The sequence below is a fragment of the Daphnia pulicaria genome, chromosome 1 (genome assembly GCF_021234035.1).
Source record: "Daphnia pulicaria isolate SC F1-1A chromosome 1, SC_F0-13Bv2, whole genome shotgun sequence".
Taxonomy (NCBI): Eukaryota; Metazoa; Arthropoda; class Branchiopoda; order Diplostraca; family Daphniidae; genus Daphnia; species Daphnia pulicaria.
The window spans coordinates 28,513,238-28,529,199 of record NC_060913.1 but is presented as its reverse complement, the minus strand read 5'-3'; the positions used below and the strand labels follow the sequence as shown (position 1 = coordinate 28,529,199).

General features: G+C 37.5%; 2 protein-coding genes and 1 long non-coding RNA gene across 4 annotated transcripts; all 3 read right to left on the bottom strand.

Moving 5' to 3' along the window:
• Positions 1 to 45: 45 nt before the first annotated feature.
• On the bottom strand, positions 46 to 2,896 carry LOC124312977 (sulfotransferase 1E1-like). Its single transcript, XM_046777606.1, has 7 exons — positions 2,540 to 2,896; positions 2,377 to 2,476; positions 2,137 to 2,290; positions 1,869 to 1,995; positions 668 to 762; positions 359 to 539; positions 46 to 267 (listed from the first exon to the last, which is right to left on the bottom strand). The coding sequence occupies exons 1-7, from the start codon at positions 2,796 to 2,798 to the stop codon at positions 143 to 145; spliced, it is 1,041 nt and encodes a 346-aa protein (XP_046633562.1). The 5' UTR covers positions 2,799 to 2,896; the 3' UTR covers positions 46 to 142.
• A 1,046-nt stretch (positions 2,897 to 3,942) lies between these two features.
• Positions 3,943 to 5,370, bottom strand: LOC124312991 (luciferin sulfotransferase-like). Of its 2 annotated transcripts, XM_046777640.1 has the most exons (6): positions 5,180 to 5,370; positions 4,892 to 5,045; positions 4,656 to 4,782; positions 4,504 to 4,598; positions 4,220 to 4,400; positions 3,943 to 4,151 (listed from the first exon to the last, which is right to left on the bottom strand). In XM_046777640.1, exons 1-6 carry the CDS (start codon positions 5,359 to 5,361, stop codon positions 4,042 to 4,044), a joined length of 849 nt encoding a protein of 282 aa, XP_046633596.1. In that variant the 5' UTR covers positions 5,362 to 5,370; the 3' UTR covers positions 3,943 to 4,041. The 2 variants fall into 2 exon arrangements, with proteins under 2 accessions (XP_046633596.1, XP_046633588.1); XM_046777632.1 differs by having other exon boundaries at positions 4,504 to 4,782.
• A 1,394-nt stretch (positions 5,371 to 6,764) lies between these two features.
• Positions 6,765 to 7,739, bottom strand: LOC124313033. The gene is made up of 2 exons (XR_006910666.1): positions 7,217 to 7,739; positions 6,765 to 7,156 (listed from the first exon to the last, which is right to left on the bottom strand). It is a non-coding gene; the product is annotated as an uncharacterized LOC124313033 (long non-coding RNA).
• Between the last annotated feature and the right edge of the window lie 8,223 nt (positions 7,740 to 15,962).

Here is a 15,962-nt window from a genome sequence, read left to right as displayed (position 1 = left end):
ATAGTTACTTTTTAAGCCATATAATAGGATACAGCTGCTATTTGTCTTCATAGTGAGAGATGAAGCTTCAAAGTCATCTTTCAGATTTTATGTATTTTGCAGAAGTGGAAAACAAAATAGAAACGAATAATATTTTCCGTTTTTAATCTTGCTTTTCTAGCTCCATTTCGAATCTCAAATCAGTCTCTGCCAAGTTCGCTTCAACCCAGGCATCGATGCGATGGTTTAACTCGGGGCTAAAGTGATTTTTCCAATCACCTGTTTTACCTTTAAAATTTTTTTTTTACGATTCATAATTAGATTTGGAAATTTATAAAAGTCTACGATAGTATTTTCCGTCGTGATATTTGTTGTATACCTTTCCGAATGAAGGCTCCGTCTTGGTTCATGAATCCGATTTTCTTTCCGATTTCAAAGTTGACTGATTCATTTTTGGAAATGTTGTCGAATTTCAGATGCTCCAAAAGTTTAATCATTTTCTCCTCGGTTAGTGGTTTCCCCAGAAAATTAGCCACCTTTTCGACTTCACCGCGCAGATTCTGTAGAAAATCAGCAGTTTTTTTAAATAAAATATATTGGGCTATTTTGCATTCTTATGGATTAATCTATTTATATTTACCGTCATCAGTCAACGATTGCAAACAGTTCTATTTTAATAATTTTATACCTTTTTCATGTCTTCATAAAATATGAAAAGCAAATTGGGGTGACTGCGCTTAGTCCAAGCGTCCAAAATGTGCGGAAAATACGGGCAGAATATTACTGTAAAAATGAGCAACAAATAAAAGGTTAATAACCAAAATGAAAGAAAATATATTGATAAAGATGCTTATTCAAGCTTTAATCAAAATTAAACACGAAGGCCTGCAGCCGTTAATTATTTAGGATGAAGGGGAAATATCGAGTTATTATTAGAAGCCATCAACACAGCGGCGGTAAAGTACTTAATTGGGGTACTAAAACGGGGGCCAGGAAGTACTTAATTTTTTGGGTACTTAAATTTTGAAATTTCAGATAATTTAAGTATGTTGTTTTGTGAGTAATATTTGCATACTGAATAGTATCAGCGTACTTAAACTAAAATTTATACTTACATTTTTTCCTACTTAAAATACTTATTTTCAAAATAACAGCTAAGACATTTTTGGGTATTGAACACGGGACTCCCGGGTCACAGTCGGATGCTCATCCGCTGTGCCATTCTATATGTTTAAATAGTACTTCACAATTGAATGGTTTTACACGACGGGCCTTGGGACTTAGAAATTTTTCCAAATGTTCAAAGTTCTCTTCCAATTCGCTTCCTACCAGCTACTACCACCCTCTTTTTGCACTGAACATTTTTAGTACGTGTTTTAGGGTACTGAAAAGGAGAATTTTTGCACTTAGCCTGATGTAAAAGTTTGACACTTTATATGGAGAACATACTTCAATAATCTTAAAATAAGTGTCCTTTAAAACAATTAAGTACTTAAAAAAATTTAAGTACTCTTTGGCAGTATACTTAATAAGTCTTTACATACTTAATAAGTTTTTTCAATGGATTTAAGTACCTTACCTAGTACGTTAAGGAGGAAAAGGTACTTAAATCCATTGGGCACTTTTTTAAAAAACTTATTAAGTATGCAAATTAAATTAAGTACATTGCCAAAGAGTACTTAAATTTTTTAAAGTACTTAATTGTTTTAAAAGACACTTATTTTAAGATTATTTAAGTATGTTCTCCATATTAAGTGTAAAATTTTTACATTAAGTGCAAAAATTCTCCTTTTCAGTACCCTAAAACACGTACTAATAATGTTCAGTGCAAAAAGAGTACTTAAAACACCCGAATTAAGTACTCTACCGCCGCTGTGAAGTGATAGCACCTTGATCCTTCATGAAATAGTCGGCGAAATGTTCAAGGTTTCCGTCAAAACCATAGATTTTCATGAGCTTGTGATGGTGGTAGAACGAAACAATGACGTCTTTAGGATTCCGAGCTACGTACACCACCTATTCAATTCAACGTAATATTTTAATAACATTTTTTAATCATTTATAAATACTACACTATTGGCACAACACCAAGAGGAACAATTATTTGATGTTAGATCCCTGTCAATTATATTTCCTATAAACGCAACATTTTCATACCTTGCATGTGTCGAGCAATTTGGGCGGAAGTAAAAAGAATGGAAGATGACTCTTGATGACTCTCGGCGAAGTCATTTTATCTATAGTCTTTACTGGAGGCATAAATTCAAACATCTCCGGCGCAGAGGACTCCATACTTTCGACGCGAGACACTCTGTTTTATATATCGTTAAAAAAATTAACCTAACTAATCACTCAGGCACTATATTGAGATTATTATATTAAAGAAAATTGTATTACTCGAGAAACGGAGCTCGAACAGTCAGCGGCGATTGTTTCGACAGTTCGGCGTCGCAATCGTTGATCAACATCCAAACCATTTCCTGAGTCCAAGTTGTTCCTTTATTGATAAGTAACATATTTAAAACTTCAATCAATTGACAACAAGTTGGATGATTTTTACCACATTTTGGGAAGGTAACCACCCAGGCATCGTCTTTTCTGATCTGGAAATCAAGAAATTCGTCGTAGTGTCGACCAAATTCCGGAGTGAGGACGAATCCACCTGGTTGGCTCATCGCTAAACCTTCAGAGAGGGTGAAATTGTCGGTAAATGGGGCAGTCTTGGATTCAGGTATGGAATGGAACTGAAATTTGGGGACCGATTTTTCTTTCTCTTGGTCGACAATCGCCTCAGATATTTTCTGCACTTCTTCAGTCATGGTGGTAATTGAATATTTGATCGAATAAAAACTAGCGGTTATGTGTCCGGTGTTATGTTACAAACTGCACTGCGATTTTATAGGCTTGGGGAGGCTCGTTATTACGGTTTTGGTCGCATGAAAATACAATTTATCTGATAAGGTTTTATCTTTTGGGATGATGAGATTAGTTATCGGTGACTGTTAAATTCAACGTCAAACAGCAAATAAACTCTATAGTTGCTCTATAGCCTTTCATGAAATTTTTTTCTAAAAATGCTTTTTTTAAAAAAATGGAGAAGTGCGTTGCAGAGATGTGCGTCATCAGCGATCCGGAATTTTGCTTTTTGCACTGGTTGTTAGTGCCGGGTGCTGGGCGGCCAACGAACTGAAACACAGCCATTGTTAAGCTTCACCATTATGGCTTGCATTTTTGACAACTTGACAGATATTTATGTGGCTAGGGAAGGTTGCGCAACTTGAAAAAGGGGACTAAACGAGAAAGTAAAACAGCGCCAAAACGAACAATCCAATCAAATTGAACAAGCTTAACGCCAAAAAAAAATTGAGAAAGAGGTGGGTAAATAAAAGAAAAGGTGAAAAAAGAGAAAGGCAAGGGGGAAAAAATATCAAAATTGCCGCAAAATTTGGAAAGGGACCGCAAAAGGGCCCAGATGACAGATGTGATGACCTTGCCGATCCAGGTGTTTGGAGTTAAAAAAAATACGTTGCCTCTTTTGACATTGAGACCCAGCTGAGACGTTCAAAGAAAAATCTAGAATGAACATTACAACGAAAGGGCGTGGTTTTTGGCTTGGGGGCATATTGGTGAAAGTCAAATCTAATCAAGTCGTCAAGTTTCTGTCTTGATACTTGATATAGTAACAAGTGCGTATTTCAGCGAGCTTGATTTTATCAATCGGTGCGAGGAAATGACTTTTCCTTGTTCATCTCAATGTGAATCTCCCAATTCACTATGGTTAATTCTAGTTATCCAAGGTAATAATTTAAACAATTCTTATTCTGTTCATACAATCAGCTATTTTTCAGTCAGACCGCCCAGACCACAATCAGACTCTATTTAGTTTAATGCACACTGTAATTTTTTAATCAGGGATTAGCTATTAAATAACAGACGTTTGTATTCTAGACATTTTGAGTCAAGGCTTATATTTTTACAGACGTACACTTTGGACGTGATAAATCTGTCAGTTACTTGGAATGGGTGGCTCCAGTTACAATAATTCCTTGAATAATTCACTGATTATGCAAAGTGGAAATCGGTGCCCTCCAGGTTTTTGTCGATCCATTCTTCAATGCGACGATTCATTTCCGGACTAAAGACGTTCTCCAAATCTTCCGGTTTGTTACAATCTGCCATTAAAACCAATTTTTATTTTAAACATACGAAATTATTTAAATGTGTTGAGTTGTGTCTTTACGCAGAGATCGTTGCTCAGGTTTCTCCAATAGGCCGATAATTTTAGCCATTTTTTCGTAGTTGATACATTCGTTGTTGGCGAAAGTTTCCAGGTCCAGATGTTGACATACATCCACTAGCTGTTTCTCCGTCAGTTGTTTCTTGAGAAATTTGGCTATTTGTATCACTCGCTCGCGCAAATCCTATATCAATAAATATCCAGAAATGGTTCTTACAAACAGACTGTTTGATGGGCCTATTTTTAATAATGCCGATAATGATTTTGTTTTAAATATAGTCTTCTACCTTTCTTAGATCTTCGTAGAACAGGAAAAGCATATTGGGATGATTGCGTTTAGACCAAGCGTCCAGAACGTGAGGGAAGTACGGCGAGTAATAAACTGTCAAGTGTATATAAAATAATAGCTGAGTTTTAGTTATAAGTTTAGTTTTAGTACCTTCATCGTTCATGAAATACTGGGCGAAAAGTTCCACATCTCCAAGGAAGCCATGCCTATTGAACAGTTTGTGGTGATGAAAGTAGGAAACAATCACGTCCTTAGGGTTCCGCACGACGTAAATGACCTAAAAAGAAAATCAATCAAATCAGAATCTTTTCAATTTGTGCATAGCTCGGCATATTAACCAATACCAAATCTTAAGAGATATTTTTACAAGCTTATATCAATTATACTTTTGAGATGTCAAGAAGTTGGGGATGTAGAAGGCTAAATGGCAAGTGGCTCTTGATGACCCGAGGCGACGGAATCCGCTCGATGACGTTCACTTTGGGCACCATCACATGCACTTCCGGCGGAGCACTCTGCAATGAGGCTATGCGAGACGCTCTTTCATGAAAAAAAAAAAAATAATAAAATAATTGTTGAATTTAATTAGCGCGCGTAAAATAAAAATTGTTTCCTATAATCGATTCAAATCGTTTGAAATTTTGGCGGTTTTTTAAAATAATAATCAAACTGACTCGAGATATGGAGAACGGATAAACAATGGATTTCTCCGGGCGACTTCTACGTTGCAATTGTTGGCCACCATCCAAACTAGTTCTTGAGTCCATGTCGTCCCTTTAATTTTGGTAAAACAAACAAAATTCCCGCTGCATTTCTTATGAATAATTAATTGCCAAGTCGACCATGCATACCACATTTGGGAAATGTCAGCATCCAGACGTCATCTTTGCGCGGTTGGAAGTAGAAGAATTCGTGAGCGTGATGGCCGAACTCTTGAGAAATGACGAATCCTCCCGGTTCGCTGCGGGCAACGCCTCCTGCGTAGTGAGGGAAATGGTCGGTGAACGGGCCAGCGAGCTTCGATTGCGTGATCAAATTGAATCTGACTCGGTGCGCCGATTTCGAATGCCGTCGCTTGTGCTGGCCCTCTACTCCCACGTCCGCCATATCACCAAGTCGTGGACATATGGACGATTCACAACCGCTGGCGTACGAGTCAAATATAAAATTGCCTATTTGGTTTCTCGCTGCGCAGTTCAAAGTTCTAACAGGTTTTGAGTTTTCGAGGACGACGGCAGGAACGAGATAAAAATGTGCGCCCATTTAGACCATTCTATATCATACAACGAGAGTGCGCAATATACAAGAGCGTGTCCTGTGCACAGTGTCAGGCGTGGTTATCTTTGATATGAAACAAAATAAGTCATGGATTTTCAGATAGTGTAGCTATATATACCGAACACACATTATTAATAGTCTCTTTGATCTCTACACCCATTTTTATGAATCTGCGTCAATTTTAACTTAACTTTATATCAAATCAAATTTTGTCATTTTTAAACTTTTTAAATCTCGCGCCACCAGGTGGTGCAACCTTTGATTTTGTCGCCATTGGTCTTAAAAAATAGTTTGTCCTTATGGTAACATGTTCTGATAGATAAACTTACCAACTAACGCATTTCAATGGGCTTAAAAACATTTTAATGATTATACGGTTAAGCGGACTCTTTAAAAATTCAAACGTTTGCGCCAGACGAACGCGTCATTATTTTTCAAAATCACTCTAGGAAAAAATTTTTTTTCATTGTTATGACAATTTTAATTGACAATAAATATTTTAAGGCAATTGTATGCAGAACCACAATGTATCAGGAGAGGTGGGCAAACGCGAGAGGAAGAAATTGTGCCAACTTTCGGTAATCATTCTCACTTCTGCCGCTAGGTTCTCTAGTGTTAGTGGCCCTGGAATTTGGCGCGAAGTTTAACCATTGAGGATAAACGCATCGTAGTTTAAGCCTTTAAGGGTGTTTCAGTTCAGTAAAAATAAAATTAACACCATGCTAGTCTGTAATAACGTAAAATAATTTACAATTTATTTTTTTTAAAGAATAATTGTTTATTCTTGATTGTTTTTTTTTCGCTTATGAAATGTAACAAGAAACAAAATTCAATTTTCAACAAAATACGATTTTTCACAATTTGGACAAATTTCTTGACTTGTGTTGCATCTTCGTTGTAAACATCGCAATCAGGAAGCCAACGCCAAGAAGGAGGAAGTTTAGCGTCACTAGGATCACAAATGATGTTTTCAATTGTTTCAATAATTGTTGAATCATCACAATCCATGGCTGTGATAACTTCAGCAGTGTCTGCAGTATGTTTCCCGTCAGAAGTGTCAGAAGTGATGTTTTCTTCATGTTGGGTTTCTATAGAAGTGTCAGGAGTGATGTTTTCTTCACGTTGGGTTTCCACAGAAGTGTCAGAAGTGATAATTTCTTCATGTTGGGTTTCGACAAAATTTTCAACTCCTGTTTCTGGGGTTTTGTGTTCAAGACTATTCTCTCCAGGAAGAGTGACTTCAGCACTGTTTACATCAGATGTTGTTCGATCATCAAGTTTCTCTTCTGGTTGTTTATGGCATCCATTGTTTGATAATGGAGAGGTTGTTTGTTTACGATACTTTTTGTTTGGGGCTACCCCATCTTTGTAACCTGCATAATTTAAAATAAGTTCATGAATAATATAGGAATTATTTATAAAGCGTAACTTACCAAGAAAATGGGTTGGTATGGCATCATATCTCTCATTACCCAGCAACTCAGGGAGGCCCCACCATTTACAGAGTTCTTGATGATGAATTCTTCTTTAAAATGTCTAGAACACACATGATCTTTTATAGAAAATTTTCTGTCACTTCTTTCAATTTTTTTCCCCCATAAAATGAATTGCCTTTCTTCTTTGGGTGGTTTAAATACCTTGGCATCATTTTCTTTTGCTGATTTGTATCCCGTAGAACATCCAACCACGAAACACTTCACCATTTCACCACACGATTTATCAAAAACACATCACCACAACTTAAAGATTGAAATTATAAAATGAAACAACGAAATGGAATCTAAAGATCTACTATCAACAATGGCAGACGCTTCACGTCAGAGAATTCGCGCCAAATTCCAGGGCCACTAACACTAGAGAACCTAGCGGCAGAAGTGTAAACAATTTCAGAAAGTTGGCACAGTTTTCAGAGGGGGCGCCCTACTGCGTTTGCCCACCTCTCCTGATACATCGTGGCAGAACTAACGAATTGAATACGATATAAAACATTTAGGATTTTGAACGCACGTTAAATGTAAAAAACTATAGCTTTTTCATAAAAAAAGGATTTATTACTTTTTTAATGGTCCGTTATTGGGAAAATAACAAAACATAATATTGATTTATTCATCTTTGATAATAGTCATTTATTGGGAAAATAACAAAACAATTTAACAGCCACCTTGACGCAGCAAAGTACTAATCTAATATTATACCAATATGTGGGTTATCGACCGAAGAATATTCTCGGAAAACAATATTTTACCATTACGGGACTTGACTTATCCCTTTTTTGGCCGTAGGGACATCCGTGGCGAGATACTCTTAACCCTTGTTTACGTGGCTTCTAGAAGTTCAAAACTTTAATTACCTCAAGTCGAAAAACAGTTGTAATACCGCTATTGGTGTAGTGGTTATAGCATTGGATTGGTGACTCAATGTGTGATGGTTTAAATCCACTCTAGACCAAAACCAAACAGAACTGAAAATAGAATCCATTCTAATAACAAATTGAAAATGAATAAATATTACCATGGACTACAAAAGCTAGAGGACGGGACACTTCGTTAATTCCTATGTCGGCTACCATTTTTTTTTTGTTGCAGTAATCAATAGAGCTTTAGAAATGAGCTATAGTCTACTAAATTATCCCTATGCGGCAAATATTTAATTTCGGTGATATTTTAATTAGAAATTGACGTAGGTGTTCGTTAGTTGTCGCCGCCTAGCGGTGATTGTTGGTTTACCACTCTATGATTCTCTGGTTTTGCTTTGGTTTGATTTGATTAGGTGCGTCTGCTATCTGTGATTCTCTGGTGATTCTCTGGATTCTGTTTGTTTCTAAAAACCATAGTTTAGAATTCTTAGCGCTAGGTGGAGACAACCAACGAACACCTCTCCCGTCCCCTCAAAATTTAACCGCAAATATCTTTTAATTTAATAGCTTCACAAGAAAGGTGCTTTGGAGACTTAGAATAGCTTTTTAAATCTCTATCGATTGACCCTTCTTAAAAAAATATGATTAAAAATCCACCCGACAAGCTATAACACGGCGGGATAGGACGAGTGTCCCGTCCTCTAGCTTAAGTAGTCCATGATATTACACTCTGGACTATATAACCATAAACACAACAACCAGATTTTCGTCAACATTTTAAAAGTAGTAAAACTGTTATTTCACCAATAAAAGTAAAATAAGTATAATAAGTTGAAAAAATATTGTGAGCCACCAAATTTAGGTGCAAAAATATATTGGATAAATATTTTAAAACATTATTTTACCAACATCTCAATTGTAGGAATATAATATTTTAGCAATATTTGGGAAATATACTCTGCTAGCTGGGTTAATTCGATGTCCAATACACTATTTAAAGTCTTTAAAATCAATGAATCTATTAAGACATTCATGAAGGAAAAGAAATAGAAATAAGATTTGTTAGAAAATCTTCCAGGAAATGAAAGCACAACTTCAATTACTTAGAAATGACGATGTAAATTGTTTTACAAGTTTAAACAAATTTCTTGTTACACGATATGTTAATTCGATGTCCAATACACTATTTAAAGTCTTTAAAATCAATGAATCTATTAAGACATTCATGAAGGAAAAGAAATAGAAATAAGATTTGTTAGAAAATCTTCCAGGAAATGAAAGCACAACTTCAATTACTTAGAAATGACGATGTAAATTGTTTTACAAGTTTAAACAAATTTCTTGTTACACGATATGTTAATTCGATGTCCAATACACTATTTAAAGTCTTTAAAATCAATGAATCTATTAAGACATACTGCAGGCGCGCGCGCGAAAAATATAAGAAAATGTTGAAAATGAAAAAATGATAGTATGTATGAAGGAGATGATAGTATGTCGATTAGGGATAATGCAATTGACGACAGCCCCCAAGACAGTGATCAAGGATATCTTACAGATGAAGACAACGTATACAACGATGAAGAAGAAGTAGTAGAGCTAGAAAATGGCCTACTGGGTACATCTGCAGGAAGAATCCTGGTCCCGGAATCCTTAAAAGAGAAAATTTTTAAAAGATTCCATGACAGTCCATACGCAGGACACCTTGGAATAAAGAAGACGACAGCAAGGATTCAACGAAGATTTTAATGGCACAAAATGGGAAAGGATATCAAAGAATATGTTAAAGGATGCGAAATTTAAGCTAAACGAAAGCAGTAGGAGCAAATAAGGCACCACTAAACCCGATTCCTCCCCCCCAAAAGATGTATGGCAAACAATGGCCATGGACATCATGGGACCGTTAGTAGAATCAGGAAGAGAAAGAAACCAATATATTCTAGTAATCGGAGAATATCTGACACGGTACCTTATCACAGCACCGATGCCAGATCAAACAGCTGAAACAGTAGCAAGAACATTTGTAAATAATGTAGTATTAATCAACGGAGTGCCAGAAACGGTATTGACAGATCAAGGTAAAAATTTCCAATCAGAGCTAATGAATATTATGTATAAACAATATGGAATCACTCGACTAAAAACAACCGCGTATAGACCCCAATGCGATGGATGGTTGAAAGAGTGAACAGAACATTAGCGGATATAATAGCCAGTTACGTATCGAAGGAACCAACTAAATGGTCCGATTTTTTACCATCAGCAACATTTGCATATAACACAGCAGCCCACTCAAGTACAGGATACACACCCTTCTATCTCATGTATGGCAGAGAAGCAACCGAGCCCCAAGATATGATTAAACCAGTCAGAAACCGGAACATGACTGATGTAAATATGATCTTCTCACAAATGTGGTACGATGCACAAGAAATCACTAAAGATAAGCTAGAGGAAGCTAAAGAAAAACGAAAGGCCTACTACGACAGAAATACGAAAAGAGTAGAATTTAAAATAGGAGACAAAATCCTGTTAAAAGAAATGGCCAATACGCCAGGAAAATTCAACATGAGATGGGAAGACGACTCAATCCTAGCAGATTATCAATTCTTCGTAAAAGAAGAACCACACATGACATGGGAAGGGTACGTCTGTAAAGCATGTTTAAAAAGGAAAACGATCGACGGATTCTTTTTCGGAGGTTTTGATATTGTATTTTCCTCGGAAATACAGCATCTCTCCGAAAACGACTGTTGGCGAATGAAACAAACGAAACGATGCGGAGAAAATTAAATGGTTGGAGACGAAAATCAATTTTCATTCACGTCAACCCCAAATGGAGAAGGCGTTTGGATGCAAAAAGTATCTTTCACAACCAAAAATTGTATGGTACAAAAGATATCATTGAAAAAAGATTGTGCAACTTGCCCCACCACCTCTTCATTTGGAATTTTGAAAGAAAAACCTAGAGAAACTTTTGTGTACCATCAAGACTCAGTCATTGTATGGATACAACCAAAAAGAAATCTAGAAAAACAATGTAAGATTAAAAGAAAAAGAAAAAGCACAGGCACGATCACAAAAATAGACGACAACACATACAAATTAATAGATGTCCCAGGACAATTAGACTATATTTACACAGCTGAAACGCAAAACATCTGTGACTTCACTCTCCACAAACTAAAAACCGTTGATGGTGCATATCTACAAGTACAAAACAAAAATTGGTCCCACATTGATAACGTAGAAACAAAATATTGCTTGAACCCCCAAATTAGAACACCATCAAATTGCATTGCATTGAATTGCCCGGAGGAGAATTTAAAATTGTAGATAACAAATTAAATACAGTACCCAAAAACAACTCAGATAAAAAGATATGCATCGCAATGTCACCATTCTTTCATCATATGGATGAATGTAGTAATTTGTACTCGCTAAAATGGGACCCAGACTCATTAGAAATCACTGGAAACACAAGATGCCTACAGATGAACGATATATAATTCAAGTGTGTTTATGAACATTTGCTCCGGAGAAAATCACCAGAAATGGATATTCGGGATGCCGGAAATGAATATAACAGAAAATGTAGACATAAAAGAATCCCTTCTGCTGCAGCACCACCAATACGTAGAAGAACAATCAGTGAAAAACGAGAATATTATCGAAAACGAATTAAAACGCATCTACTGTAATAACCTACAAATGGCACGTCAAGCAACATCTCTTATATAAGAATCAAGTGGATTACTAGCAGCAAGAGCTAATAACCTACCGATGTGCCATCGTTTAAAACCCATGGGCGAATCTTTTCTCGTGCAAAAGTGCAGTGCAATAAATATCACCATCGGAGTAAAGCAAACAGCTTGTGGATATGAACCATTTTACGACAATCAAACAATCGGAAGAGACGGATTCTCACTACACCCATTCTCCGAATGTTTTTGGGAAGATGGAATTGTAAACTTTAATGGAAAAACATTTATGTGGAAGAAAGAATTAAATGACTGGGCGTATGTGCTATGTGCACCCAAATATTCACCAATCAACTCTCCGATTAACAGTAAAGTTCACCGAATTGAACGACAATGAAGCAAATTATCAGTTAAATCATCACGAATTTTACCAGAAACAAGAATACGAAAAAATTAATTCAATCAACGATTTGATCACTCGACTTCAAGTTACTGATGCCAGTCCATCCGTAACAATGAACCAAGAGGCAGAAACTAAATTCGGGAAATTTGAATTATGGCACCGTATCCGAAAAGGACTGATAGCAGTCATTTCGATTCTGTTCTTTATTACTCTCTGCATGCTAACAGCAATTAATTTTATAAAAGTTTGAACCCTAAGATCAAAACAACGTTTCGAACATTACGCAGAACAACTGCAAGAGAACAGAAAACTGAAACATGCAGAAAGCCTGGAGCGGAAACGCGCAGAGACCAACAACGACGAAAGTCTTGTGTAAAAAAAAAAAAAAAAAAGAAGAAGAAGATAACAAAAACGGACACGCAAACCCAATTTTTACCGACCCCCAGCGCACCGGCCGTTCCCCCCCCCCATAACCCAAAGATTTAACCCTTAACCCCTCGCGAACACCAAAAAAAAAAAGAAGAGGGCTAACACCCAGGCAACAAACATCTCTATATAAGGATACGAAAAATAACGGGAAATTATCAGTCCCCATCATGCAAGCAAACTCGTCACACGGCAAAAATATGGAAGTCCTCATCCAAAATAAAGCAAAGAATTCAACGAAAGAAATGGACAAAGCAGTAAAAGAAGCAATATCTAACAAACAAGCTCCGGTGAGAATCAATAAAATAAATTTGACCTTTAGTCGAATTGCAAGCACAGCAAGCTGGTTTGGAACCAGAGGAAAATCGGTTAACCGCCTCATTGAACGAGTCAAAGCCGAGAAAAACGTCAACATCTTCAACCATCGAAACGAGACACCGCTGATAATTGCAAGCCAACTGGGAGCCTATAGCTTCGCAAGTTTAATACTTACACAGAAGGCTTCAATTAATATACAAGACGAAAAAGGCTATTCAGCACTCCATTACGCAATCGAAGCAAATGCGCTAAAACTAGTGCTTGAATTATTAAAAAATGGTGCAGACGTAAATACACGTACAAAAGAAGGAAGCACCCCCATGCATATTGCGGTGCAACTAAACAACATAGACATTGGAAGAGCAGTAAGGAAAATTCGATATTACAATCCGAAATTATTAAACAATGAAGGAGATAATGCACTGATATCAGCAGTCAAACAAAGTAAAATAAAAATGTTACATGTCCTTTTGATATCACCGGAATACTACAATGAACAAGACAAAGAAGGAAAAACGCCATTGCATTACGCATGCATGAGTAGTAGCCCTTGCATTCTGCACAAACTTCTAGAAAAAACCCAAGGATCAATCAAAGACGTTTACGGGGACATACCCTTGACAATTGCCATTAAGTACAACAACGAAAGAGCAGTGGACATGCTGTGGCATAGTGTTCACTTTGATGCATCAACAAAAGACAATCAACAAAATACGCTAATTCACATGGCCTGCCGCCACGAAAACTTAGCACTTCTAAAAATAATTTCCTCTCGCACAACAGACTTCAACGCAAGAAATATGTATGACGAAACACCTCTTCACATTGCATGCTCTGTCAACAATCTAGCGGCAATTAAAATTCTAAAAGAAAAATACTTGGACAGAAATGCCCTAGATGTGAGAGGAAAAACGCCGTTAATCAAACCGGCAAGTTTTAACTACACAGAAGCAGCAAAGGAACTGTTCAACGACACAAACACGCCAGTCGAACCTATTTTTTTAAATGATGACATCAATTCGACTGATGTAATCATCGTAAATGGCAAACCTGTCAACATAAAAACGTGTATTCTACTAGACGCCACAGACGAAAGTGGAAACACGGCCTTGCACTACTGTTCCCTTTTTGGAAATAAAGAACTGGCCAGTTTTCTCATCCACAAAGGCGCAAGAATAACGGTACTGAACAACGAACAAGACTCCCCAGTGACCCTTCTAGCTAAACTGCCATCTGGATATAATTGCCCCATATACACAGAAGTATATGAACCCCAGCAGGAGATGCCGTGGAATGCACCAGAATTGGAAACTCAGCAATCATTTCCAGATGAAGGACAAAGTGACCTAGAAACTGACCTAATGTTTCTTTAAGATCAAATATCAAATGGTCAAAAGAATAAAAATAAAGAAAATAAAAGTGAGTAAAAGAAAAGAAAAGTAATACAGTTCAGTCTTGCGTCAACCCTCTTCTTTACAAAAACCAAAAATGTACGGTCGAGGACGCGGACACCAATTGTTAAACAGCGCAACAAATGGTGAAGTAAACAATACATTACGAAATGAAGGAGCGACAACAAGTGCAACACTTAGTGAAATTGTGACAATTCCATCAATGACTTGGCGACGTGAGCTCTCGCCAGCACGGCCTGTTTCAGAGGACGTGCAGCGCCTCACGGAAATGAGTTTCCGACGAATGGAAGAAGAGATGGAAGAGCAAAGGAATGCTCGTCGCCATCAAATAAATATCCCGGACACTCCAAGAAGCCCGTCGCCCGTGTCCATGGAAGAACAGGAGAATTACGTGCAGCCACCAAGAATCATTTCGATGGCCCCCGGAAGTCCCCCCCCCCCGCCTGACCATCACGGACGTCATTTACCTCCATCGTACGATTCATTGTACGGACCGCCTACGACACGCCGCCTGCCCGACTTTCTGCAAGAGCATCAGCAGGTGCAACGCGAATTGATGGAATTAAGTGAAAAATTCTTAGAAACGCAAGCGCGGCTAATGGCCGTATACCAGCAAGACCGCCAGCGCATCCTCCGGCGTTTTTACTAAAATATTATACTCAGATACATTTTCGTAGTCAAATCATAGAAAGCGGTAGGCAATAAAAAAAAAATATATAAAACTTAAATACCGCCGGGCCGACGGTAAAAATATTCTTTATATTTTGTATTTTGCATTTTGTATTTGGTATTAGTTATCAAACCAATCTGAATTCGTATGAATAAAAATGTAATCCCTTAATCCATACCTGCATTCCCGTGCCTTTGTAATAACCTCTATTGATTAGACACGAGGGCGTGTCTTTTCAAAGGAAGGAGGTATGTAATGCGCGGCCGAGACTGGCCAGAAGAGTGCATATCGTTTACTGTATGTATCATCTTTAACCCCGCCCCCTTCATGTGCTTCTTCTATTAATAGCCATAATCGTTTCTCACACCCGCTTGCATAACCCCATATGAATCATGATCGTTTTGTCCCGCCATTTTGGAATTACACCATTCCAATATGGCCGCGCGGGAAGACCTATATAAACTCCCGTCGCACCCTCCAAGAGTTAGACTAGTCATCTCACTCCTTCGACTGCTTGTGGCTCCAGTTGTAAGTCGATCTCTATTATACTCCTCTTGTATTCTGTGCAGTGTTAAACAATAAACTAGTTCGGCCTAATGATCCGAGTTATTCTTCGAAGTAAGCGCGCCTTTCCAAGCCCCTGAAAAGCGCCTTACAGCTCCATCTACGCGCCGGGTACCGGAACAGCAGATAGAAGTAAAGAATGTTGAGCCACAGACAGATAGAAGACGTAGTGGGAAGTGGGCAGCGGGTGATCCAGGCTGAAAAGTAATTGGAGAGTACTGTGAAAGATCTTGAAGAATCTTACGTAGACAAAAGTATTGAGGCGGCACAAAAAAGTAGCGAAAAAAGCGAAGGAGACGGGTTGGAAATTACAACGAACGATATTGATC

Bases quoted from the DNA above. Each gene is read 5' to 3' on its own strand.
- LOC124312977 (XM_046777606.1), bottom strand. From the start codon at position 2,798: ATGACTGAAGAAGTGCAGAAAATATCTGAGGCGATTGTCGACCAAGAG. The intron at 1,996-2,136 runs GTATGAAAATGT...TGAATTGAATAG, and splicing joins AATTGCTCGACACATGCAAG to GTGGTGTACGTAGCTCGGAA. The intron at 268-358 runs GTATACAACAAA...AAAATTTTAAAG, and splicing joins CGGAGCCTTCATTCGGAAAG to GTAAAACAGGTGATTGGAAA.
- LOC124312991 (XM_046777632.1), bottom strand. From the start codon at position 5,361: ATGTGGTATGCATGGTCGACTTGGCAATTAATTATTCATAAGAAATGC. The intron at 5,046-5,179 runs GTCAGTTTGATT...TTTTCATGAAAG, and splicing joins ATCCGTTCTCCATATCTCGA to AGCGTCTCGCATAGCCTCAT. The intron at 4,401-4,503 runs GTAGAAGACTAT...TTATTGATATAG, and splicing joins TCTACGAAGATCTAAGAAAG to GATTTGCGCGAGCGAGTGAT.